Source organism: Larus michahellis, chromosome 2 (genome assembly GCF_964199755.1).
Source record: "Larus michahellis chromosome 2, bLarMic1.1, whole genome shotgun sequence".
Classification (NCBI taxonomy): domain Eukaryota; kingdom Metazoa; phylum Chordata; class Aves; order Charadriiformes; family Laridae; genus Larus; species Larus michahellis.
Window position 1 is genome coordinate 63796617 of NC_133897.1, and position 26579 is coordinate 63823195.

The 26579-nt window shown below is 44.6% G+C and overlaps 2 protein-coding genes across 8 annotated transcripts; both read right to left on the reverse strand.

Annotated features, from left to right (window-relative positions):
• Window positions 1-659: 659 nt before the first annotated feature.
• RBFA (ribosome binding factor A) lies at window positions 660-19053 on the reverse strand. 7 transcript variants are annotated; one of them, XR_012585583.1, is made up of 9 exons: window positions 18854-19047; window positions 18266-18308; window positions 17447-17623; window positions 15435-15547; window positions 14156-14240; window positions 11897-11967; window positions 9899-10226; window positions 2983-3759; window positions 1064-1645 (listed from the first exon to the last, which is right to left on the reverse strand). XR_012585583.1 is itself a non-coding variant. In XM_074575739.1 (8 exons), exons 3-8 carry the CDS (start codon window positions 17470-17472, stop codon window positions 1490-1492), a joined length of 828 nt encoding a protein of 275 aa, XP_074431840.1. In that variant the 5' UTR covers window positions 17473-17623; window positions 18266-18308; window positions 18854-19053; the 3' UTR covers window positions 660-1489. The 7 variants fall into 7 exon arrangements, 6 of the variants coding, with proteins under 6 accessions (XP_074431840.1, XP_074431837.1, XP_074431834.1 ...); XM_074575739.1 differs by lacking the exon at window positions 2983-3759 and having other exon boundaries at window positions 660-1645; window positions 15386-15547; window positions 18854-19053; XM_074575736.1 differs by lacking the exon at window positions 2983-3759 and having other exon boundaries at window positions 660-1645; window positions 15386-15547; window positions 17396-17623; window positions 18854-19053.
• A 1100-nt stretch (window positions 19054-20153) lies between these two features.
• LOC141738293 (putative 2-ketogluconate reductase) lies at window positions 20154-25182 on the reverse strand. Its single transcript, XM_074573502.1, has 6 exons — window positions 25148-25182; window positions 23208-23592; window positions 22076-22247; window positions 21553-21731; window positions 20909-21005; window positions 20154-20555 (listed from the first exon to the last, which is right to left on the reverse strand). Exons 2-6 carry the CDS (start codon window positions 23587-23589, stop codon window positions 20402-20404), a joined length of 984 nt encoding a protein of 327 aa, XP_074429603.1. The 5' UTR covers window positions 23590-23592; window positions 25148-25182; the 3' UTR covers window positions 20154-20401.
• Between the last annotated feature and the right edge of the window lie 1397 nt (window positions 25183-26579).

A 26579-nucleotide genomic window follows, 5' to 3' on the forward strand; every position in this document is an offset into this window, starting at 1 on the left:
CCCCATTCACTGCAACCCTTTGATCCCTGCCATTCATCCAGTTCTTCAGTCAGTGCACCATCTACCTGTTCATCTCACAGTTGGACAACTTGTCCAGAAGGATGCTGTGAGGGACAGTATCAAAAGCCTTATTAAAATCCACAAAAAATGTATCCACCAGCATTGCTTCATCCACTAGGCAGGTGACCTTATCAAAGAAGGATATCAAATTAGTTAAACAGGACTTTCCTTTTGTGAACCCACCTTGACTGTGCCTGGTGATTGCACTGTTCTTTAAGTGTCGTGACAGGACCAGGTCTAACGGTTTTAAATGGAAAGAGAGTAGATTTAGATTAGATATCAGGACGAAATTCTTTACTGTGAGGGTGGTGAGATACTGGAACAGGTTCCCCAGAGAAGTTGTAGATGCCCCATCATTGGAAGTGTTCAAGGCCAGGTTGGATGGGTCTTCGGGCAACCTGATCTAGTGGAAGATGTCCCTGCCCATGGCAGGGGGGTTGGACTAGGTGATCTTTAAAGGTCCCTTCTGACCCAAATCATTCTATGGTTCTATGTAACTGTCGTGGTTTAGCCTCAGATGGCAACAAAGAACCACGTGCCGCTCGCACGTGCCTTCCTAACACAGGAAGGATCGTAAGAAAAGGCAAGACTCTTGGGTTGGGACAAAGGCAGTTTAACAGAACAGCAAAGGGAACATGCAAACAACAACAACAACACGGACAGGGGAATATACAAACGCGATTACGGAACCGCCGCTCCCCACCGCTTGCCGACCGGCCGGCCGGACCCGGGACGCCCCAGCCCGCTTTTAAGCAGCAACTTCCTGCCCCCTCCCCCGGCAGCTCAGGGTGGGCGTGGCTCACATGGCATGGAATACCAGGAAAAGTTAACCCTATCCCCACCGGAACCAGGACAGTAACAAAAGCTGTGATGCTGTAAAGGTCCTGACTGAGAGTTTAAATGTGACACTCCTAAAAAATTTTGTCTCATGCCACATGACTATGTAGTTCTCTAAATATACACTGTCTACTGGTATAATACAGAGAAATTAGAAACACTTGAAAAAGTTCTACCAGTTTGATTTAATGTGTTAGTTGACAGGTGCATGCCCCTGTAAAAATTAAACAATGATCTAATGAAGAAATGGCACCTCTTTTCTCACTCTCTCCCCAGTCCTTCCATACATTTTCAGATCATACTTGTAACATTTTGTGACAGGTTTACTATATCTAACTCCAGTCTGCAAAGGCATCACAGCTAAGTCAAGAACATCCCACACTGCTTCACTGACCCATTTCTTGAGGCAGCAGCAGGTCCCACAGATGCCAGAGGGGACCATGCACAACCTCAGGGAGTAGGGAAGCCTCTGCCTGTGCCAGAGATCTGAAACAGAGCATCTGTAGATTAAACAGATCTTGAGCTTGTTATCTTATACCACAGCAATAAGCCTGGACAAGAAAACCCAATGTGAACTCTCTTTGAGCTGCAGTTACTCAGAGAAGTTTTTCATTTTTTTAAACAGGCTGCATGGCAGCTGGATGAAAGCAGCGGTTTGAAGTGCATTCTCCTTTTTCTCTTCCACTGTACATCCATGTATGATCAACTCTTTCATAATATCTGGCTTCCCTTGAAATTGCTGACCTGTCTGAGGAGAGAAAAGAAAAATAAATGCTGTCAAAGCCAGTCATCTGTAAAGATCAGGTAAGCTGGGAACGCAGTCTCAAAAACAAAAAGGGGGGGAAACAGAGTTACGTGAAATAAATGTGAAACAATGTTATTTGGGGACTATCAAACAAAACTTTGTTACAGCTAAGAATCATCCAGGAGATGGCACATATTCAGATATCAAAAAAGCTAGGGCCCGGAGATCAGAAATGAACACGACAGCATCAGACGCAGTGGTGTTTTACAGACCGGTTCTGTTCTGCCTCTGCTCATCTCGCCTCCCTTCACTGGGATTGCAGCATCCCATCCCACTCTTAAACCTACTGGTAACTTCCCCAGAAAGATCAAAAAGCCAAAGTGGTTGCATAGTTCATAAAACAGAAAGGCAAAACCCATGGGGAAGAGTAGAAGCAAGCTTGACCACTTGTGCTTGCCAATTGCATTGTTTATTTACCATGACAAGTGTCTTATAAATCTGCCAGCAAACAGCCTATCAACACAAATAAAAAGTAAGAATTCAATAAGGAATGCACTCAGAATAATGATTTTTAAGGATTTCCATCCCACAGCTCTTAACACAAGAGGGAAACAATTATCAGGAGTCATACACCAAAGGGTAAATGGCAGCCTGAGTGTCTGGGACTGGCCAAGCGGTAGGCATTCATTTCTATTCTAACAACAGAAGTGTTGACTCCCACAGACTGCTGCTGCTGTGACAGAAATAGAAATGCACAAAATGTCAAGCTCTTAAACAAAGCAGTCAGAGGTACCAATGAGGAAGTTAAAGTTCAGGCATCCAAATCAGAGTGACATGCAGAGAGCACCTGGCTGTCTTCTGTTAGCCTTCCAACGCTAGTGAGTGCATAGGGCTTGTCCCAGCCTGCTCCCTCACAGGTTTTTCTGCCATTCTTTGTTACAAAATGCCAAAAATACAAATTTTTTTTTTTTTTAAAGTATAATTTCCAGCGGAAACTTTGCAAGCAGTGAGTCTGGGAGAGGAAAGACTGAAAGACATTTCCCCCTTTTCTTGCAATACGTTTCAGTGGTGACAAGAAGAAAAATACTTGAACTGACTTTCCATTGACCAAATATGCACAGTTTTGCTGCTTATCAGCTGCTGGAATCATGTTCTTCAGCAAAGACTCTTTGAACTGACTAAACTGCCAAATTTAGATTTCAGTTTTGCAGAAAGGCCTGTGTTAGCAGGATGCAGTAGCTCTGCAGCAGCCCCACAGCCTGCCCCCCCCTTGCCTCCCTTCCCCCAGCAGAGGTGGGGGGGGGATCTCCCACAAGCCGGGCACCAGACCCCATTCCCACCTAGGAACGGGGAGCTTCAGGGTAGTTGTAGTTCTCAGGCAGGGGGGAAATCCGAGTACAGATGAGGCGAATAATGGCATCCGGCCTGGAGAGCACTCTCGTACACGTTCTGCAAGACACAGTACTTTCTTGCTTCTCCCCCAAAATCGTCTGTAACGAAACCATGTCCTGGGCAGTGTTTCTCCTCTTCCGTGGCAAACCTCATGGCTTTTTGATGGTAGATGAAAAAGACTCCCATTTGTCCTGTAAGCCTTCACAACATACTACAGGGGCATACAGTGGTGTTGCTCTGTTTCAGATGTTTTGGGCCCAGGAGGGGACCAGGATGGCAAAGGTAAGAAAGCCCAGGTGGATCTCCTGTTCAGGGCTTGTCCATGTGTGTGGTGGCACACAGGTGTTTGGTGCAGCACCATGCAGCCCGGCATATCTGTATTTCTGTGTCTGCTCTGAGCTCCACCATCCACTTTCACACCCTGGATTCTTATCAAGTTTCTTTCCTGTGTTTGAGGTCCTGCGTGGTGGCAGAGACCACGAGACAGGAGTCAGCAGCAGTGATGAATGATTTGGCTCTTGTGCTTTGTAATGAGGAGATGGCATCTCAGCGTATCACTGCTTATTGTTTCGCTTTTAAATATTCATTGAATTATTCATTATTTCTTTCAGGAGGCACACACTCCATAGGCTGTAATAACCATGTGGAATCTACCAAGCAAAAGTCGCACTGCTAGCAACGGACATACCAGGCTGCATGTCAGCTCTTCAAATCTATTGTGCTGCCTAGGGAAAGAAAATAGGTGAAGTAAGCATTTTGGTGGCTCTTTCACTCTATATGAACTGTGAAAAGTTAGATGAAGAAACACAGAGTTTATTTTGAGAGAGTTCAGCTCCCTTCCCCGAAAAATTGGCCATCAATGCAGCTATTTGGAGTCCTCTAACTGACAGCCTCCACCTCTGTGTTTTGGGGGTAATCATTAAAGCCTGGCTTGATCGTTGCTCAGGAAAAACGACGTCGTCTCCAGCCAAGCACTCAGGCAAGGCAGATTCACTGTGTGAGCAGCACTCGCTCTGCCTCATCTTCAGCATACTTTTCTCATTGATTCCTGCCTGTTTAAAAGCCTCAGGCTAGGACAAAAACATCAGGCACTCCCTTCGGTGCTCAGTTCAGAATTTAAGAAGGTACAAGATTTCTCTAGCACAGCTGATTCTGTCTTTCCATTGGCCTGTCCAATGAGAGAGATGATTTTCTTTCCATACCGTGGGATTTATGCTGGGTAGGTATTTTATTGCTTTAGTCCCAGATATTTTCTAGCCATGAGTTTTCAGTGGATGGGGATTTTTGTTAGCTGTCCAGGTGTTCCCTGGCGTTCAGGACTTGGTCAAGGGCTGGGTTAGGTGCTTCTGCATTATAGCATTTTTGCTTTGAGTTGTCTGCTTCCTCTTTGGGAACACCACGCTCTAGAAAATGCACCTGTGTTTAGTTAAGTCTTGGCTCCTTAAACATAAGCTTAATATTAAGATGATAGCTTATTTCAGTGATATTAATTGTTCACAGTATAGGGGACAGAGAATCTCTCATACAATGGGAGACTGAGAGCTAGGATTGTTCAGCTTCAAGAAGCGAGGTCTCAGGTGGACTTTAGCAATGTTTATAAACACCTGGTAGGAGGTGCAGAGAAGACAGAGCCTGGCTCTTCTCAGTGCTGCCAAGTGATAAAAAAAGCAACAGGCAGAAACTGAAACACAGGAAATTTTGTCAGAACAAAAGAAAACTTTTCTGCTGTGGGGGTGGTTGAACACTGGAACAAGTAGCTGAGAGAGGTTTTGGAGTCACCTTCTTTGGAGATATTCAAAGCCCGACCAGACACAGCCCTGGGCAACCTGCTGTAGCTGACCTTGCTTTGAGCAGGAGGATTGGATTAGACAGCCCATGGAGGTCTCTTCCCACCCCAGCTGTTCTGTGATTTTTTGGTTGCCATTGCAGCTTGTCATCAGGCCAACAGGAGAACCCAAGCTCCCTTGTGCCAGGTTTTCCTTTGTCAGGAGCCACCCTGTATTCCTAGGAGCCACCTGTGTTCCTAGACCAATCTTTTTGGCCTGATTGCAGCCAAAGATGTATTAAGCTGCCTGGAGTCCATCAGTAGCAGCTCCTCCTTCCTTGCTGTTTGTTTGAAGCCTCTCCTCAGAATCAGGTGACGATTTTCAGTTACAAGTTAGTGATGTCAATGAAGTTAGTACAGTCTTGTGAACCACAGCTGTGGACTGCTGCAAAATCCTGAATCAAAGTTTTCCACTGAAGAAATAAATAGGAGAAATAGAGAAGCCTCCCTCTCCCGAGACACACACCAGCGGAGACACTCACAGACTTCTTGGTCTAGCACTGAAGCAAGGACCTAGCACCCTTGAAACCCTCATGTTAAAAAGAGAGTAAATACTGACTTCTGCCTTTAGTGTGGGAGCCAGGAACAGACGTATGTGCAATATTACTTTATTTGGAAAGCCACTAACACGCCACCAATAACAAAAAGTTTATAAATCTTGCAACTGCAGAGGGTTCAACAAAAAGCTACAAATATTGCTTGAACCTGCAGAATAAAACAATCATCACTTGAAATTATGCCAGCTTGTCCCAGGTAACTTGCTGAAAACTGCACCAGCCCATGGATCCCAGCCGTGGAACTTGTCTCCTTTACAAGACACCACAAATCTCAACACATCTGCTGTAGCACTGCCATTTTACTACACTTATTCCCACAGCTTTGTTTTCTCTCTCTTGCTTTCCTTACCTATTCCTTGGAGCCAGAGAGTAATTAACTGAAATAAATTAACTACAAGTGTTCTCCTTTAGAATTTGTTTTCCAGGAAGTTTGAGCACAGCCCACCAGGTAAGATGGACCTGAAGAACATACTACCAAAAAAAATTCAGAAAACTAGACAAACATTTCTGCGTTTTTATTCTTACAGTTTGAAGTGTGATGCTTTGTTGGCTAGGTGTTTATGAGAATGACTGGTTCTTTCACCATAGCAGATTTTAAAGTACAAATGAGTGCAGCGCAGCAATGTACAGTGATTGAATGCACGAAAAACATGCATGCAACTCATTATTCCTAGTTGATGAAGATTTTCTTCTGGTTTGATAGGGCACATTCTATAGAGCTTTGAAATCTTTAAACATTTTGTCTTCTCTTATCCCCTTGCAGAGCTAGATACAGGACAAAATGGCCAAGCATTGGGCAGTATACTTATTTCTTTCTCTTTGCTGAGCTTTTATTCTACATTTCTTGGCTTTACATGTGTGAGCAAGGCTTAAGGGTAGATTGGCTTTCATAACAAATAAGTAATATGTTGGACAGAAAATAAGATTTTGGTGAGATGTGCATCTTGTTTTTCTAATTTCCCTGGCACGATGCCATTTTTGTCAGTGGCTTTTCTGACTCACATGAGAAAGGAGACTGTCGCCCTCCTTGAGTTACACATTTCAGAGAGGTTTAGTAAACTTCTCGCCGTCAGCCTCTCTGCAGCACAGCAGCATTCCTCAGCAACTCCGCTGGAGAAAGACACAAAACGCGTTTTGGAAAGACACAAAACGCATAAACGCTTTAAGGGCAAGGTCTTAGAGTGGTCAAAGAAATCAAACTGATTGGCTAAAAAGAAGCAGAGGAACTTTGTGCCCTCGTTTCCCCTTCAAAATTAGCACCTTATAGGACCATGTCTTCAGGAAAATAACCAGATTGGAGGGGTAACTAAAGCATTTCTTTACATTCAGTCTGAAACTTAGATCTGAACAATACACTTGCAGTGTCCCAGAGCGTTTGGGAACAGTCACAGGAAGCAATGAAAGCTCTTGTGTTTTTTAAAACTGTCACTGACTGATCGCATTGATTCAAACACGCAAGTGGTGTAACACATGCTCACAGGGGCACCAATCACTTAAGTTCAGCTGCCTGTCTGATTCTGCCAACATTAAATAACAATTACTGCCAGCTGCATATTCCTAACCAGGAGTAACAGGACTGCAGCAATTGGCAGCCATTGAAGGTAGGGGACCAGGTCTGAAAGCCCCAGAAGTTCCTTTCCCATCTGTGGTTATATATACAGTACATAAAAACTAAATCAAGGGATTCTGCAAGTGATAATAGCTCATATTGCTCAGATAGAGTGTAATGTTCATTTATTGTCTTTTACAGCTATAAAAGCCTTGGTAGCATAGCAGAGAAAACTTCCCACCATGATTCCCTGGGAAGCCAGCGGAGGCTGAGGCAGAACGCTGATGAGGGCGGGGAACAGGGACAGAGCTGCTCCCACCCACCTGCTCTGCTGCCATTCTCCAGATACCCCCTGAGCTGCTTCTTCCTTCCGGTCTCGTCCCGCCTGGTCATTTTTAAGATTTCCATCTCTTCTAAATCTGGTTGCTTTTGTTTTGTTTTCCTCATCATCAGGTTTGGAATGGCTGTTCCATCCCTGGACACCCTGAGTAAGCGCTAGGCCATCTCTCTTCTTGGACAAAGCCTGATTTCTGTGATATTAGCTGTGGCAAGAAGAGATCAACTGCCCTCACTTGCTTAACAAGGGAGTAAAAGTATTAGGGCTGACAGCGAGTATGGTTTTGCTTGGTTTTAGATGAAATCTAATCTATGAACGGCAAACCTAGTTTATAGATGTACAAGCTAAACAAGACGCAGAGGTAATCAACTTTGTTCTCACTGTTTCAAAAGCCTAATATGTAGGCTGTTTAGGTGTTGGGGTTTTTTTCCGTTTTTTTAACCTTTAGGTAGAGGCAGGACAGTCCCACATATTCTGTGGATTCATTTACCAAGTACCAACTAACAGGTTCCTGTTGTTCATTCAAAAAGTGAAGAGCTTTGTTGCTAAGTTGCAACAAGTTCACGGCTAGCTTTGACTGACAGTGATACTCCACGTGAACAGTTTGTGATGTGATAAATACCTTTCACTCACAGGAAAACAAACTAAAGCATCTATTTCAAAGTGCGTCTGCCCCGTGGAATTTAGGAAGAACTCCTGGAAAGCCTGAATAAGGCACGCTGAAATTTGTGGGATTATTCACCTACTTCAAGTTAAGGAAGTACTAACGTGAGCTACAGCTTCAACACATATCCTAAGAAAAGTGATGCACTTATGAGATCCTGAGCCTCATTCAATGCAAGCTCTAAACGGCTTACAGGAAAATCCTACGGACATTCATAGCCCATATCCTCTCTGTGTTCTTACAGGCAATCAATCTTCAGAATATGCTTCAAGGGGATTATTAAATTACGTACAGTGAATTTCAGTGTTCTTTGCTGACACGAACTCCTCTCTTCAACCTAAAAATCCTTTAGGCTATTTTTTATATTCTGGAGCCTATACTCCCTGTCTTTTACATCTTTTTGAAAAATTAGGGCAACATACTGCAGTGCAACCTTCCTTACATTGTCTTTCTATATTTCCCCATTAACTAATGGAATTAAATATTCTTTATTTCTGGTAGAATTACTTTTTACTACCTTGTTAGTTATGACTTATTTTGAAGCTCCAGCCCTTCTGACTCTATGCTATTATTTTTTAGTTGCTTTGAGCCAGGAAGCTTTATTCTCGCTTTTTATGTGACTCCCCATCCATTTCCAAATCTCAAACGGCTACTAGGACGTTCTTGCCTTGTGGGAAAATAACAGAAGATTGGCAAAAGGGATTGTAAACGTGCTCAAGTGACTTGCAGCTGAGGTGTCGAAAAACACATATATCGTACTAATTGTTATTTGGCCCTGTGTGTTGCACAAGTAGAACATCTGTGTGTAGGTAACACAGGCCTGTGGCAAGATTCAGAGACAGCCTGAGAACATGCTCGAGATTCCTGCCCTGTTGTGGGAAAGATCAAAGCACAATGGTAAACTATGCTTGCATGTATCCTCGATAAACAGGTGAAAACAGCAGGGTCAGTGATCCTCTAGCATGGACCGAGCTCAGCGGTGCCTACGTTCCCGCTTGTGTGCTTCTGCCCGGGTGCTGCTTTGGGCATCCCCCGGTTGGCAAAGTAATGAAAATAAAATTTACCCTGCATTTCATTCATGGTTTTGTGGTTTTTCCTGCATCCTGCCTGTGCTGGCTCACACATCCCTGCTGCTTTTTCTCTGCCTTTGAGTTTTTAACACGTTTTTTCAGTCATGATCAATGCTTTGCCCAGTTCTGCTGAACAGATGAGCAGTTCTCCATTCTTTTCTGGTTGCAGTTCCCCTCGCGCAACTGTAAATTTCTGAATATTAAAATAAATAAATTTATTTTCTTTCAAGGCTGTAACTTTATTCACCTTTTTGTGGAAAGAGTTCCCCCATTAGACAACAAGCTCCTCTAGAGGATACTCTGTCCTGGTTTTTGTGCACTAAAGGCTGCTCTTTGAACACCACTATCATTATTTTGCTTCCTTCTTCCTTCCTGACCTTAGAATAACAGAGACCATCACTTTGTGATTATTTTTATCCAGATCACTCAAAAAAAATATAATTATTTCAACACAGAAACCATAATTTTATTTGAAATAATCAACAGAACTGCAAGAATTTTTAACTCAGTGCTGCACTATGTATGTTTTCTTATTATAAAACTGTTTTCTGGTTGAAAGTCCTACAACTGCAGCAGCTTGAAAGCTGTTTAACAGAATGTCACAAATAGCATTTTTGGTTTTCTTACATATCTTGTGCTAGTAAACCTCCCCACGTGTCGCAAATCTATTAGTTTGAAAGAGGATGTGGTAAACAGTCTGTACCAAACTAATCTTTCGGTATCTATGGCAGTCTTTTTTTTTTTTTTTTTTTTTTTGCTATTGGCAGCCTCCATTTTGAAGGGAGTGGCTTTTTCACTTCATTTCAGTTTATCAGTAGTCTGACTTAAGAGTTTTGCCATCATTCACCTCCAATTCATTTACCTCTTCCTGTAATTCATCCTCCAGCTCATAGTCCGAGACCGACTCAGTATTATCATTCCAGTAATCAGCTTCATATCTGTCCAATAAGTATTTCTGTGGCGTAATGTCATCATCAGGAGGATTCCTTGGTTTTTTCTTTTTTATTTTCTTTTTAATCTTAGAAAGCTGCTGCTCCTGCTCTTCTGTCCAGGCAGCGCTTTCTATATCTCTTGACACTTTCAGTCTTTTGTAGTCCATTATTTGCTTATTCAGCAGTTCATGATCAATACCAAAAAGGTTAGACCGCATGGGTGAATCTGAAGATTGAGTTGTTGAAGAGACCAGTTCACTGTGGAAAGGAAAACAGATGTTATAGTTTTTTCCCCGTGTATATTTTAAGGGGCAATGCTAATTGTGACAACTTGAGTATCACAGAAATAACCTGGAGTTTTCAGTTCAACTTTATTAATGCACCGTGTTTGACATTGTGCTCCCTACTGTACCACCTACCTACCACCGTACCATGTGTCCAAGGACAGGCTATGTATAAGCCTGTCAGCGTGTCAACAGATTTAATGGGAGGAAGCCAATAAAGCAACTATATTGCAGATAAAACTGTTTGTTTCTGGGAAAAGGTGTACATAGGTAACAGAGTGAGCACTGCACCTGGGAGCCCCGAGGACGTTAAGAGCTCTCCCAGGTCTTCCAAGAAGTGAGAAGCAGCAGCCTGTGCCCAAAACATGTCAGACAAACGTATGAACGACAGCATATGGCACCTTAAGCTGGACTTCAGTATTTCCACAAGACAGAAACAGAGGAAGACATTAGGTGCCCTGTGGGAAAGTCTGTCACAACAATGATTTCCCCCAAGAAGCTACTTCTTATTTGCACCTGATGAACTGTCCTGTGAGATGTTAAGGCACAAAAGTAATTTCCACCAACAGACTGCAGCACACAAGTGCAAGGCTGTGGGCTTTGAGAGCATCCAGTCCACCGAATCATTATTCCAATAGATTGTTCAGCCCTATCCCTCAATACCAAAAAATCCCTCATAGAAGAATGCTAAATTAACTTACTTTTTTTGTTAAGTTAGGGAGATTTGTCAGTAAACTTGTAACTCCTTTATAAAAAACCAATCTTATACCAGAAAAAAAGTGGCCAAGTAAATGCAGAGCTTTTATCCTCATGAGAAAATTACCAGCAAGAAACAAATATTACTGCTGCAAAGCTTTTTTAAAATGTAATTATCACAAACACATTGAGTCTTGAATTCTTAGAAAATCTAAAAAAAATTTCTCTCATAAAAGTGAAGTACGAGTATTGGGTCTGCATGTAACAAGTCTGATGACTATCACTCAGAGTATAGACATCAAACACAGCTAATTTCTAAGAATGTGTTCTAATATCACCTGATGGGTTAGTTGCCTCTGAAAGCGTATACACTAGACTGTTACAACTGACAATTCAGACATTCTCCGACGCTTAACAGAGGTCTTATATATAAAAAATAGACTTTCCCTTTCCATATTTTCAAACCCGTGGTCTGCAGCAAAATACCTATGTACAAGAACTAATGACAAAATAGCCTACGAAAATGTGTCTGCACTAAAATATGAAAGTATACCAGAGCACATACAATAAGAAATATTTTCCCTTAATTTTCATAAATGGGTGTAGCTTTGGTAAAGAAAGCTTAAGCCACAAAATAAAATGCAGTCCTCCACATTTAACTTCTGGGATGATTACGTGTTAGTTTTGTCCTAGGCTATCCTGTAGCCTCTTCTGTTAATAAAAGGGCCCAACTGATCTCTTTAAAAGCTGAGATGCCTTTTAAGTGAGGTCTTCCAAAAAGTCTTTCTTCTACTTTCTATTTCCTCATAACACTATTTGCTCAGTTCTGAGAGAACAACAAAGTACACATCTAATTAAAATATACTGTCATGTCAAATAATACCCAGTTTAAGTTGGCCAACAGAGGTGAAAACGGACACTTGTACAATTCTGCTTCAAAAAACCCACCTAGAATCATTTTGAGATATTTCTTCTTCTTCTGGAGGTCCAAAATCAGCCCTTGACAATAATTCCTCAATCTGTAAACACATGAAGACAATACACATTAAAGGTCCTGTATTAAATTTACTTTGCTCACACTTACACAAGAAACAGACAAGTACCTAACATCAAATACTTTACTTTCTACATGTTTGGAATATTTAGCAAAACCATTTCAAAATAGCCTTTTCCTCCATTTACAGGAACTGCTTACGCTTCTTGCCTGGGAAGTTTGTGTCAGATAGCATAAGTGATCCAGGGATTCCTACAAAGCTTTTTTGCCTTATGTACGTTCTGAACAGTTGGCTAGGGATTGTGTGACATACATAATTTTTGTTTTCTTTGGTCTTACTTCAGTCTTGCAAATCCTTTTTTATAACATCCTTACACTGAGATTTTTTTCATGTCTTCCCCCTTTCTGCAAGCTTATATTTCTATTACATGTAAATACTGAGTTCCCAACTCCCTTTTAACATGGCACCTAACCAGTAAAAGCTACAAATCTAGTATATTCAGTGCTTAGAGACTGTACCTAATTGTGAAAATTTTATCTCATTTGAAATTTTTATTCCTACTTTTCTTTACATTACTTCCTTTCCAATTCAGCATATTATTCTGGAGTTGAACTGCATGGCCCTTCCCCCTCTTCCAATGCTTCAAAATTAGGTTCAGCTACGTTACTTCAAGCCCTGTTATTCGAATATGTGGATTACACAAATCTGATGATCTGCAAAGTGTGAAAAGATCATCCATCTAAGTGGTTCCCAGTACATTCACTGACAGAAGCTATACAAGGAGGGGTTTTGCTTGTCTTAAGTGGTTAACTTTCTTGGTGCCTGCGCGCTGAACTTGAAGGTAAGATAGTCTAGGTGTTTTCTTCATCAAAAAGAGTAAGTGGTCATTTAACAAAGTCTGACAAACAGTGATTAATGGAACAGGTTCCACAATAACAGACCTGAAAGGCAGGACCTGCAGGAGTAGATATTTGTACCTCCATCTAAGTGTGTTAATAATAGAGTAATAACAGTAATGACCAAGTTATCACTTGTTACTTCTTGCGTAGAAGTTCCTGTGTTGATTAGGGGGAGCATAATAATGAATAGAAACAGCTTTCAGGAGTGTTTAGTTCATTTCTATTCTCGTGGGTTTTGTTGATGCTAATGCAGGTGAAAAACATTTGCACCATGGATCGGTATATTGGCATGAAACTCAGAATTTTTCTGGCCACACACAAGCAGTTCACTGCATTTCTAGATGGTCTGAAGTTCTTGTTATCCCTCACAGCTCTGCTAATACACACTGTATGAGCCCGTAAGTCACTAACAGTAATTGGTTGTAATAGTAACACATCTAAGAATAAGAGAGTTCAGGGCACAGAAATACGAACATGCTCTTTTCAACTAATGTTCTTTCCATTCACATCAACAGCTTGAGGAGACATTTTTCATTAAATTCCACTCACTGGTGTCATCTTGCTCTTCTAGAAATCTCACTATTTAAGATATCTCACTTCACAATCTTAATGACAGCAAATTCCTAGAAAACATTATTCTAGCAATATTTCAACTAATTAAAACTGCCAACGCCTTGACAGAAAATGTGAAATAGTAAAGATAATTTTACAAGTGAAAAAAGAAGTCATATGAGTGAGCTTACACCTTCTGCACAAAGATCTGCACTTCCCTAGAAACATTTTAACAATACACAGACAGAAAAAGGTTGGGGTAAAAAAAAAAATTAAAAATCACTAATTAGATTTAATGGAATTTTAAAACCATGTAACATTTAAAATGTGGAAGACAGCTCCTCAGACTTCATTTCAATAATTACGTACACCAGGCAACAGACAACTACTTACCCTATACTATTCCTTAAAATTGTAATTTCATTTTTCACGTTTTCTTTATTGGCCTAATGATCTGGCCTACAAGCTTCTCTGAAAACTTCACTTCAGAAATTTTAATAGTAGCATCCAAAAAAGTTCATAAGGCAATAGCTACAAGGATTCTTTTACGTTGTATATAAGCATCAGTCTTACTCAAGATTCTTTGCTAAAATGCACTGGAACATGAAGAGGAAAGGGTATAGACACAGACTGATATTTCACGTAGACTGGTAGAGCAATTGACTGATCAGTTCTCTCCATATTCCTAAGCATTATGGCATGCTAAGTCACCATGTTTGCATATCATTATATTTGTACATCGAGTCAAAGATTACAATTACCTCTTTTACAACTGCAGCTTCTTTGTCTTTTACAAATACTATTGGGGGTACGTTTCCTAGAATCTGCTGACTCATCAGAAGATACCTGGCAAAAATACAGCATTCACCATATAAGTAACAGTACAGCACCTCCAGGACAGATAAAATACATTAGATTAATTCCAGCAGTACTGCAAATTTAAGGATATGGTTTGCAAAACTTACAGTCTGATGTGTATCCATTCAGGTTAGTGCTAAGCAATACATCACTGAAGAATCCCAACTCTGAATGTGTAACTTACAAAAACTACTAGCTGCAGATCCCACTGAGTATCGGTGATATTAGATTTGTCTCCTATATGCACAGGCTGGAGCAGGTCTTTCACCATTTCATTTGTCTTCCTGTATCCCCACTGTAGCGGTGAGAGCAGTTGAGGACAACGCCCTCACAGCAGGACAAGACAACTAGTCCTACATGCTAGCTGCAGGAAGGACTGACAGGGCTCCCCTCGTCTTCTTACCAGCCAGCAACATTCCTTCCTAAAGAGCGGAAGCTGTTGGAAGCAGAAGAGAGCAATGTGCTGGAGCAGGAATTACACAGCCTGGGGAAACAGGGGGAAAGGAAATGGCTCTACAAGTATGCTTCAGTGCCACCTTTCCCATGGTGTGAAGTCCTGATCCTGCAACAGACTGGCTGGATAGCAGAGGGTAAGCCAAGGAAAGAGGGAGAGGCAAAAATCTCTATGATATCCTGAAAACTCACTGGACCCTCTGCCACAAATGGGTAAAAGCATCACAATGCAAAGTAGCATCCTGACATTTGTTTTTTGTTATCAGTATTGTGAAAAATTTCTATAATATCGGTCACCCCTTCTGGAGGTACAAATTATCGCTAGCGATCAGAATTCCACAGTGAATCGGTAAGAATATACTTGTTGTAATTGCCAGTCCTCTTGTGCAGCATCATAGTCTGGCCTACTGTTAACACACAGCATGTCCAGCCCACTATCACTAGTACAATGAAGTGAAACTTCATCCAGGCTCCTCTTTCTTTCTGCTCAGCCCAGTCCTATCCTAGGAAAACACAGAAGCCAAATAAGCCACCTGCGCTTCATCAGGACAACACACAGCTGGTCTGACACAGCCATCCTTCCTTGTGAGGCTCATCACGGGAGATACTTTGACTCCAAATATCTAAAAACCTAAATCAGATATAGACTGTTAGAAATACTTAATAAATGGTACTAGTACATGGCTGTGAATTTATGAAGCGGTCTAGTTGTTTGTCCCATAGCAGTACCGTATACGTGGAGCACTCTTCTGCAGTACAGTTTCAATATAACTGTCTTTCTCCGTAGTGGCAGCAGGATTCCAGTACACACGACATGCTGAAAAGTTTGATGCCAGGGACACCTGCAAAAAGACAGTTTCTTTAAAATGATACATACACATACTTCATATACAACAAAGTCTCTAGTTCATGAATAAGCATACGGTGACCCACACTGGATATGTAAATTCTTAGGAGAATCTCTTATCCCATCTCTGCTCTTAAGAACCATAAATTACATGGTGCCTTTATAGAGATAGAGTTTAGCACCAAGTAAGATTTACATTCAGTACCTGAAAGGACTTTTTCTATTTAGGCAAGTTACTGCCTAATCTCCCGTTTAACCAGAATTAAACGCAATTGAAAACGCATGGTGTGCAGGGCCAAAGCACACATGAGATAGACCAAAACTTCCTGAAGAATAAAGTTCTGAAACAAAAATTGGATTCTGAAAGATTTCTGTAACAGTCATTCATGGCATCTAGCAGTGTCTTACAGGTTCTCACTGTGAGAGTACACTCAGCAAACTTTTAATAACCTATCTGGCTTAACCAAAGGAAGGAGCCGAGGAAGAGGGAGGATTTGAAGACACAGTTCAGAGATCATCTTCAAACAAACAGGTGGCTACATATGTCAGCAGAAAAAGACAACTCCAGTAATGTTATCGAGTGAATAAAAGTTTAATGCGTCAGGCCTGAAGCATGATTCTTATCTGTACTACCATTATACCATTACCAGTGACTGTAACTTTCAATACCGAAAAAAACAAATTCTGATGGATTGCAGAAAGCCTACTAGAAGATTTCTTTTGATAACGGAAGTAACGATATCAGATCGGAATCAGCTCAAGACCAAATCAGGACTAAGTCTCTGCTATGTCCCAGTACAGCACGAACACTAGGCACTACGCACTTATAATAAAATCTGGACTGTATTTGGAAGAAGGCTGTTTCTTTCCCTCTCTCATGTTTTAAATTGTTTCATTTACAGCAGTGCCTCCTGAAAGTGCTGTGGCTTGCCTGCACCAGCCAGTATTTTTATGTGCAGGCACACCATCTGAGTTAGACAAGCAGTCCTCAAAGCCGTAGAGAGAGAGAAATACTATATGAAGGATACTGCACATATAGAGACAAAAGATTCATCTTGCCCATGTAATTTTAATCACTTGCCTGAACACAGAATGAATTCAGTTGTCAAAAACATCTGTTTCGATCATAAATGACAAACCCCTTGTCACAGATGCAGCTTTTAGGTGCCATTTTTTTTTCCATGCTTCTAACTTAACAAAGTTAAGTCCATCAAGCTTTTATGCCAAACATTGGTATCATCTAATCTTAACAAAATAGCAAATGTAGAAGAAAAAACTACAGACAACAAACAACAATGTGGAGACTGTCTTAGTTCCTGAATCAGAGCTTCAACATCCCTTTCGAAACCACAAATTATGACAACACTAGCTACAATTACCTAAGAATTCCAATTCTTTCCGGAACTTTGCTTGCCAATGCCATTTTGTTAAGCTTGCAATTTTTGAACTAAGCTCACACCCCACTTAGGTCTTCTGCCTGTGTAAGAATGCTGCTGAGGGACACGAGGAGGTATCAGCTTTCCCACAGCTGCACCAAGAAGGCTCTTGGAAAGATACACTTCTGTTGGGAAGACCAGGCTCCTCCTTCTGAAAGGGCAAGGCAAACAGTACATGTCCGAGTAAGAAAACAAAAAAGTCATACCAGGAGAATCACCATTCAGTTGCCCTAAGCTGCACTGGCATTATAGTGGCAAAGGTCTACTAAGCCACATACAGCAGCGGCAAAGCCCTCCTAGTGTACAAGGCGAATCTTGCTGTGCTCTGGCCACAACAGAAGCAATGCAGTAAAATTCCTGCACACATCACAACACCCAGAGAAGCTCCTTTAGCGTGCCATGCCCACCTCAAGGCGTTGTCAGAGCAGCTCAACACAAGCTGTAGCTTTGGCACTTGCCTTGCAGATTTCCAGCTTGAGATCATAAAGTTCTTGATTAACTTCACAGGTAGTCATCATCTCTGCCACAGCTTTATGAATAAGACCATTCAAGACTCTGCAGCGTATGTTATCTTCTCTCCTAGTTTTTGTCTGCTCATCTTTCATTACAGAGGCCAACTTGGTTGGTTCATACATCTTTAAAAAAAAAACAAAACAAAAAACAACACATTAATCAGTAGTTACAAACTTGGATTTGGCAATTATATACAGTTTTGTGCACTTTATTAAGTATGCTCTTAGAATGCCTTTATTGCAGTTGTGATGGTTTTATATAGTTCTTATGTACCAGGTGTTTCAATAAAGAATATTTCTGTTCACAAAATCTTTGACCTTCATGTATTATGGCCAAGGTTTCTTAGTTTCTTTATTATTTTGTAGCGAGTTATGCAGCCCAGTAAGACCGTTTTCTAAAATACAGTATGTATTAACTGTAAAGCATTGCTTGTTTGACAAAACAAACATAAAAACTTGTTTTCCATAAAAGTAAAACTAAACTGGTATACAGAAGTCTTAATCTGGATCAGTTCTCCACGACGTCCTCGAGAGCATCCAGGAGTGTTGGTGCTGGCGCGGGTGAAAGACCAGCACAGAAGAGGAAAGGGCCACGGGAAACCCAGTGGCTTCTCTTGACAGCAGTCCTGGCATGTCACAGTGCAACTGGAGCCCTAGTGTCCATTCGCAAAATTCTGCTATTTCTCCCTCAGAAAATGCTTTTCCCAAAGTTAGACACAAGCTAGTTCCTCCCGGCACAGATAAACCTTAAAAGCTCGCACTTACCATTTTAGACCCCAGGGTCGGGCTGTCGTACCAAAACTTCTTTCTTTTGGAGAAAGGAAAGGAAATCAGCTTTTATCTTTCGGCAGCTCAGAGAAACGACGGGTTCCCCGTGCGACGGACACGCCGCTCGCCCGCAGGCGCAGCGCAACACGCGGGTTTCCAGCCCCGCAGCGGTGCGGGGAGCAGCGCCTCCCGCCCGCGGCTGGGGCTGCACCGGGGGGCCGAGGCGGGGGAGAACAGCCCTGCGGCCTCTTTAGCGGCCGGTGTGTCTCGGCACAGCACTGAGGCACCGCTGCCGAAGCCCCACGGGCAGCAGAGCCGCCGGTCGCGGGGCGGCTCGGGGCGGGCGGCTCTGCCCCACGCTGCCGGGAACGCGGCAGCGCCCCGAGCCCCACAGCCCCCTCCCGCAACCGCGCCCGGCGCCCACAGACCGCACCGCCGGGCACCAGCACGGCCTGGCGGGGAACGGTACCGCCTGCCTGGGGCACGCTGGCCAGGTCGCAGGCGGCCCACACCAGCGGAGGCCCGGCGGCCCGTCCGGCCCCAGCCGCCTCACCCCGCAGCTTGGCCCGGCGCCCCCGCACCTACTTCTTTTTACGGAGCATTTTCTTCAGCAGGTTCCTGGAGCCGCCCAGGGCGGCGGAGCTGCGCAGCGCCCGGCACCATCCTGGCACCGGCACCGCCGCCGCCCGGGCGCCCCACATGCTGCCGCAACGGCGCGGCCCGGCACGGCCCAGCGGCCTGAAGCGCCCCCGGCGCGGCGGCTCCGGCGGTGCCGGCTCCCCCTCGCGGCGCGGCGGCCCGGGCCCGAGGCGCCCCGGCGGAGGCGGTGGCACGGGCCGCGCCGGCCGCGGGCGGGAGGGAAGGCGGGCTGCCCTTGTGCACAGGCATGAGGCGACACTGGGGAGCCGCAGGGCCCGAGCTGGGGGAATCAAAAAAACAGAGAATGGTTTGGGCTGGAAGGGACCTTAAAAATCACCTAGTTCCAACGCCCCTGCCCTGGGCAGGGACACCTCCCACTAGATCAGGCTGCTCAAAGCCTCATCCAGCCTGGGCTTGAACACCTCCAGGGATGGGGCATCCACAACTTCCCTGGGCAACCTCTTCCAGTGTCTCACCACCCTCATAATGAAAAATTTCTGCCTAATATCTAATCTAAATCTCCCTTCTTTCAGTTTAAAACCGTTATCCCTCATCCTATGGCTACACTCCCTGACAAAGGGTCCCTCCCCATCTTTCCTGTACTGCAACGTTGCTGTAAGGTCTACCCGGAGCCTTCTCTTCTCCAGGCTGAACAGCCCCAACTCTCTCAGCCTGTCCTCATAGCAGAGGTGCTCCAGCTCTCAGACCATCTTTGTGGCCCTCCGCTGGACCCATTCCAACAGGTCCATGTCCTTCTTGTGCTGAGGACTCCAGAGCTGGACGCAGCACTCCAGGTGGGGTGTCATAAGAGCAGAGTAGAGGGGCAGAATCATGTCCCTCGTCCTGCTGGCCACACTGCTTTTGATGCAGCCCAGGATGCGGTTGGCTTTCTGGGCTGCGAGCACGCATTGCCGGCTCATGGTGAGCTTCTCATCCACCAGCTCCCCCCAGGTTGGTGGATGATTCTTACACAGAGACAGGCCAGCCCCATGCAGGCATAGCTATGCACAGAGGCTTTTGTCTGGACCAGTGAGTTCTCTTGGAAGTTAAAATAAACCTGGTTGTGGCATTTCCATTAAAGGGCTACCCCAGCAAAGGCCTTGCAAACTGTTCCCCAAAGACAAGCATGGCTGCTGCTGGAGCGTCAGGAACCGCTGGTCCAACACATCGTCTGAGGCCTCTGCTGTGCCAGGCGGTGCCTTGGGGACACTAGAATACGATTGAAACGTCGTGCAGTTCAGTGTTAGGTTGATGGGCAATTTTAAGAGGAGGTGAGCAAAATTGATTACACCAATGCGAGACTCTGGACTTGACTTTTTCAGTGAAGTCTGTGACAAAAAACTGCAGGTTTCCACATGGAATCGCTTTTGCTATTTAAATAAATTTGCACATTTTATCTGTATAACACGTGTTAATTACATGAAGAGTGATCAAATTACTGTTTTCTCAGGCCAGGATAAACACTAATAGCATTAACATTAAATGCAGGCCATTTTACAGTAATACTTCATTAGGGATAGGAAGACCGGTAAGACCCGCTTGTATGCTTTCTATCATGTTTTCCATCATAAGGCGACGTGTCTTTTTGGTGGCACTTCCAATGTGAGGAGTTATTATAACATTCTTCAGCTTTAACAAAGGGTGATCCCTGTGAAAGGAAAAGAAATATGGAGCTGTTCACTCACAAAGAATCTGTTATTTCGTCACCTGAAGGGAGCCAGGGAAATACTTAAAACAATAATTAAAAATAAAAACTAATTGCATGATCCAAGCATACTCAGAGGAGTTGAAACTGCTCCCTAGCTTGTGGGTTTTTTATGCAACAAGTCCTCCAAATGAGTCAGTGTGAATTTTGTTTGGCTAGGATGGAAGGATTGAGGACACCGTTTCAGCAGGACTAGTGCACATACGTCATGTGCTCCTACATGCTCACAAACTTGTACTTAGTTTGAACCACACACATACACACTCATTTATATTTAACTTAAATACATGTCCTACCTTGGCAAAGGTTCAGGATAGGTCACATCCAGAGCAGCTGCCTTAATAACTTTGTTTTGAAGGGCTTCCACCAAAGCATCCTGATCCACAACCAGACCTGGTTGGCAGTAAGAACGATACCCTTATTTTCATATTCCTCACTGTTCCCGCACCATCCTTTTGGGCATGGTGGTCAGGCAAACAGCAGGGCTAGCAATGTTCACAAAGCAGAAGCGGCAGCAGAGAGAGGGTGGTGAAGCGGGAGGAAAAAGCTTGGGTAGGTGCATCAGAGTTGGACAGCCAGGAATTCTGAAAGGCAGTAAGTACACGTAAAACAAAGTACAACGCGAGACTTCGGGGTGGCCTGTGCCACCTTGATGTATGTTAGAAACAACACTGCCCTACATAAATGAAAAGCTTAAGTAGGAGATTATACAAATATACACGGGCTCCTGACACTCCAAGCTCACTAGTGTTTTAGAGACCTACTTGCTCACAGTTACGGAAATGCTTAAATGTTTTGCTGAGACGTGACCGCAGACATCTAAATAATCTAATAATTTACCGAAAATTTTGGAGTGACAGGCTCAATATTAGAGTTGGGTTTTCCCAGGACTTTTTATGCCAGCAAACCATAATGCAGTTTCGTTTATTCCGCACCTTACCTCTGCTGATGTTAATGAGAGTAGCTGTGGGTTTCATCAGCTCCAGCTCTCTCTTCCCAATCAGTTTGTGTGTCTGTGGAGTCAGGTTCACAGACAGCAACACAAAATCAGACCGCTGGAGTAAATCATCTATCTTCTTACAGTAAATAGCTCCAACAGCACTTTCTTCATCCTTGTTTCTGAGGGGGAAAACCCAAAATTAAACCCCAGTAGTAAGCAACAAGAAAAAGTTCAAATAACCATTAGAAAAAAAAAGGTTTCTTAAATGTTTTCATCACTCTGTACTGCAAAGCAGGTAGCTAGGTATCTGACTGTAATGCAATAGAAAAATGCTAAGCTGTTTCCCACAACACCAAGTGCACTATAGACAAACGTGCAGTAAATCTACATGTGAGGATGGAAAGTAAGAAATGAGTATCCTGCAAATGCACTGAATAAATAATAAAATAAATGCATTTGTGTCACAGCTTCTCGTTGTAACGGAGACAAAACAGACCTTCCGTGGAGCTGCAACCAGCTTTACCTCTGATTCCGGTTGTGGTACAAAATCTTCATTTCAAAGGCTTTGGCTCTCTTGGCCACTTTGTAGCCAATGGTGCCCATTCCCACGATCCCCAAGGTCGCCCCAGAAAGCTCATCCCCCAGCCAGTCAGCGGGGAAATACTCCGTGTCAGGGGAGACTGCCATCTGATAGCCTTGGCGGAGGGAAAAGAAGGAAAAGTGCCATGTAAAGCATAACCCGATTCCTGGAATCATTCCTTTTTTTTTTCCGCTTACTTTTTATTATAAGATAAGGCAGAAGCAGAGGAGCTGCAACATAATGTTATTGCGTTTCTGGACAAGTGAATAATGCTGAACTCTCAATGTGGCATCTGACATTGCTTTCTTGCTTAGGATAGAAACATATCCAGCCCCTCTTTGGCAAGGTGAGGGCAAAGCAGCAACCTCCCTTCGATGCACATCAGACCCCTGCCCATCATCTCTCTCTGCCTGCAGTACAGATTATTGTGCCGTTGAAATGCACCTTGGCAACACAGCTTCTTACTCATGGTGGTTCATCAGCAGGGCTAATGAAACTGGCGGTGCCGTGGATGTCACCTACACCGTAAATACTGAATGATGCAACTGATGAATCAGTTGTAGCACCATTAAGACTTTCAGTAAGGCCAAAATACGATTCCCAGCCATCTTGATACACCAAAGTTGGCAAGAAAAAGAAACACAGAGGATGGTGGACAGGTTTTTCTGGACTGCTTGTTCGTAATGACTCAGGTACATGCCAGCTTGGCAAAGACAGGTTTCAAGCCTTCTTGAAAATACCTCCTTTTAATCCCTTTTTATTAGAACTTGAAAAGCAAGACCGCAGTGAACAAGCAGAACCAGTAACTGGCTACAGGCTGAGGGAGAAGAGGCCTGAATTTAGGGCTGTCTGAAAGAGGAACACATCTACCTTGCTGATACGCCTGTTTGGAAATGGTTTGCACTACCTGCAAGTTATTGTCAACATGACAGATTTGTCTTAACTTTTTCCTCATCCCTGTATTTTCTCATATTTCTACTCTTAAGCTTACCTTTGCGTCAGCACACACTTTCTAACCGCATGTTTTGAAAAGTCACCTTTTCTATAAAAAGACTAAAACCATTTCAATTATTACCTTCCACAAGCCTCCTGGAAGATGCCAGCATCAAAGCCATCCCCATGTCTGCAGTGTCAGTGGAAACAATAAATGGAGTGTTGGACAGTTTCACACCATAGCTGGAGAGGAGCTTCAGGTCCAAGTGATCTATTCCCACCCCAGAGTTTGCAACTATCTTCAAGTTAGGCAAGCTCTGGAGCAGCTCTTCATTAATAACTGGTTTGTGATACCACATATAAATAGCTCTGATCTTTTCAGTGAGAAATTTCTTGTTTTCAAGATATTCTTTCATGGTGATGAGATGAAAGTGTTTCTCCAGAAATTCAATGTGGTCTTCGTATACTCCATGCTTCCCTCCTATACAGTCAATTAGCACATAAGGCAGTTCCTGACCCTCCATGCCCTACAAAAGCAATGAGAAACCAAAAGGACATCAAGTGACCCATTACACCTTTTTTGAAAAACAGGAGTTGATTGGCTCCATTCCGTGCTGTTTTCCCCCTTGATGACAGAGTTGGCTAAAGATATTGACTCCCGCATGCAGAACTTTTCTTCTGTTCTTTCTGTTATTCAGAAGGATGTTCAATTTTTATATCATCTTGTTAATAAGACAAGAAAACATTGTTTCTGGCACACCAGCTATGTTAACACTTAAACAAAAGAGCTACCAGATGTTAGTCCTGTTTGATATTCAATATTTAAAGGACAAAGTCTTGATAATTTGAGAATGTGGCCATGTGAGTGGAAGGGTTATTTTTTAGCCCCGAAGTTCCATCTTTGATTGCCACCTATGCAACCATATTAAGTAATTAGAATGAATGAGATTATCCCAGGAAAAGTCTTGTTGAGTATAACAGATCTATAATTTGTCAACTATGGACTTTGGAGTTATTAATTTGCTTTCTGAACATAGGTTTACGCTTTTTTCCCTTTGGTCTCCTTCAGGGTCCTGACAGCTCTTCACTCCACCAACTCTGGAAAGAATCACAGAATCACAGAATGGCAGGGGTTGGAAGGGACCTCTGGAGATCAGCTAGTCCAACCCCCCTGCCAAAGCACGTTCAACTAGAGCAGCTTGCACAGGTCCAGGAGGGTTTTGAGGGTCTCCAGACAAGGAGGCTCCACCACCTCCCTGGGCAGCCTCTTCCAGTGCTCTGACACCCTCAAAGTAAAGAACTTCCTCCTCATGTTTACATGGAACTTCCTGTGCTCAAGCCTCTGCCCGTGACCCCTTGTCCTCTCACTGGGCACCACTCAAAAGAGCCTGGCCCCATCCTCCTGACCACCCGACCTTCAAGTATTTAGAAGCATTGATTGAAGTAGTTATAAGCATTGAATCAAGTCTCTTATCTCGGGTTAAAGACCATCACGCTGCCTCTCAGCTCCTTAGGAAGCGCAGCCCTAGTGCCAGCGCTACAGAAGAGACAAGCGTGTGCTGTGCCCGACGCCAGCTGGCGGTGCTTTTCGCCGGCCGCTCACCGGCAGGACCCCCAGCCCCGGGGCTGCCGCAACACGGCGCCGCTGCTCCCCCACCGCCAGTTTGACAGGACCACAGCTACCCCCTCTCCTCTCCCAAGCCCCCGGGCCTCCGGAGCGCTGTGCAATGGATGCTTTCCCAGGCTTAGGGCGGGCTAAGCCCTGTCTGAAGGCGTGTGCAGGTGTCCCGGCGAGCCTGCAGGTGGGACTGGAGATAGGAAGGAGCCGGACCGGCAGCCGCAGGGCTCTCTCCGGCCCTGAAGGAAGGCAGAGAACGGGCCAGATCGCCTCCCATCCCGCTGACAGCCAGGGCGGACCGTCGGGCGGGGCGCGGAGACCCCCGGGAGCCCCCCGCGCCCCGCACGCCCGGTCCCACCTCCCATTGAGCCGCGGCCACCGAGGCGCGGAGGACCCCCCGGGGGGGCCGGCACTCCCGGTGCCCCGGGCCGGGGGGATCCCGCGGCGCCGCACGCAGCACTCACCGCGCCGGCCCCGCTCGCCGCCGCCGCCGCCTCCGGTCCGTGGGAGGGCGAGGGCGGAGCGGGACCGCCCCGCGCTGGCACCGCGCCGGCTGCCCAGGCCGGGCCGCCCCCGGGGTCTGCCGCCGCCCGCAAAGGTGCTCCGGCGGGCCGGCGGCTGCGGGGAGGCGGCGGGAGTTGCCCCCCAGACCCCTCGGGGGAGCCGGGAGAGAGCAACAGGTGCTCACAAGTAGTTGTGTGCTTGTAAAAATGCGTCGTGTCTCCGCGCTGTTACTCGGGATTTTGCATTAACGTCAAGCACGCTGTTTTTTCCACGCTGTCTTTGAGTACTGGCTGTGGCCTGGGCTCTCTTTGGTCATTACACTATTTAGAATCATAGCATCATAGAATGTGCTGGGTTGGAAGGGACCTTTAAAGGTCATCTAGTCCAATCCCCCCTGCAGTAAGCAGGGACGTCTTCAACTAGATCAGGTTGCTCAGAGCCTCATCAAGCCTGGCCTTGAATGTCTCCAGCAATGGGGCCTCCACCACCTCTCTGGGCAACCTGGGCCAGTGCCTCACCACCCTCATTTTAAAGAACTTCTTCCCAATGTCTAACCTAAACCTACCCTGCTCTAGTTTAAAACAATTGCCCCTCGTCCTATTGCTTCATGCCTTTGCAAACAGCCCCTCCCCAGCTTTCTTGTGGGCCCTCTTCAGGTACTGGAAGGCTGCTATAAGGTCTCCCTGTAGTCTTCTCTCCTCCAGGCTGAACAACCCCCAACTCTCTCAGCCTGTCCTCATAGGAGAGGTGCTCCAGCCCTCTGATCATCTTTTTGTCCCTCCTCTGGACTTGCTTCAACAGGTCCACGTAATTCTTGTGCTGAGGGTTACAGAGCATATTCCAGTTTGCACGTGGTCAGTTGTCTCTGGCCAGCAGCCACCAGTGACGTATCTCATTGCACACATGAAGGTCTTTTTCAACCTCAAAGATTCTAAGAATGCCTTCAAAACCTCTCTTCAAGGGCTAAGCAACTGGGGCAGGGGCAGGTGCTCAGTCACTGCAGCTGGGTATCTCCACTGCAGGCGGTCCTGCACCTACCCCAGCTGAGAAATGTGTGAAAAATTTGCTGATAAGATTACTCGAGCTGTAAATCCCCGGTGATGGAGGCTGCCAAGTACCGCTTCAGTACTCTGTTCACAAAACCTGTGCAGGCGCGATCCCCCTTGCCATGCAGGTGGTCAGCAGGCATTTGAGAAGATGCCTGGCTCCTGTGGTGGGAACAGCTCGGGAGCTGGGAAACGCTGGTGCCGTGGGCACCGGGGACCTCTCTCCTTCACTTCACAAAATACCCAGTAATTGCGCAGTGCGGTGTCTCTCCTGACTGCTGTAGTGCTTTGCAAAAGAGTGACTAATGAAAAGATAAAGTATAATAAAATGTTGTAATAATTATAC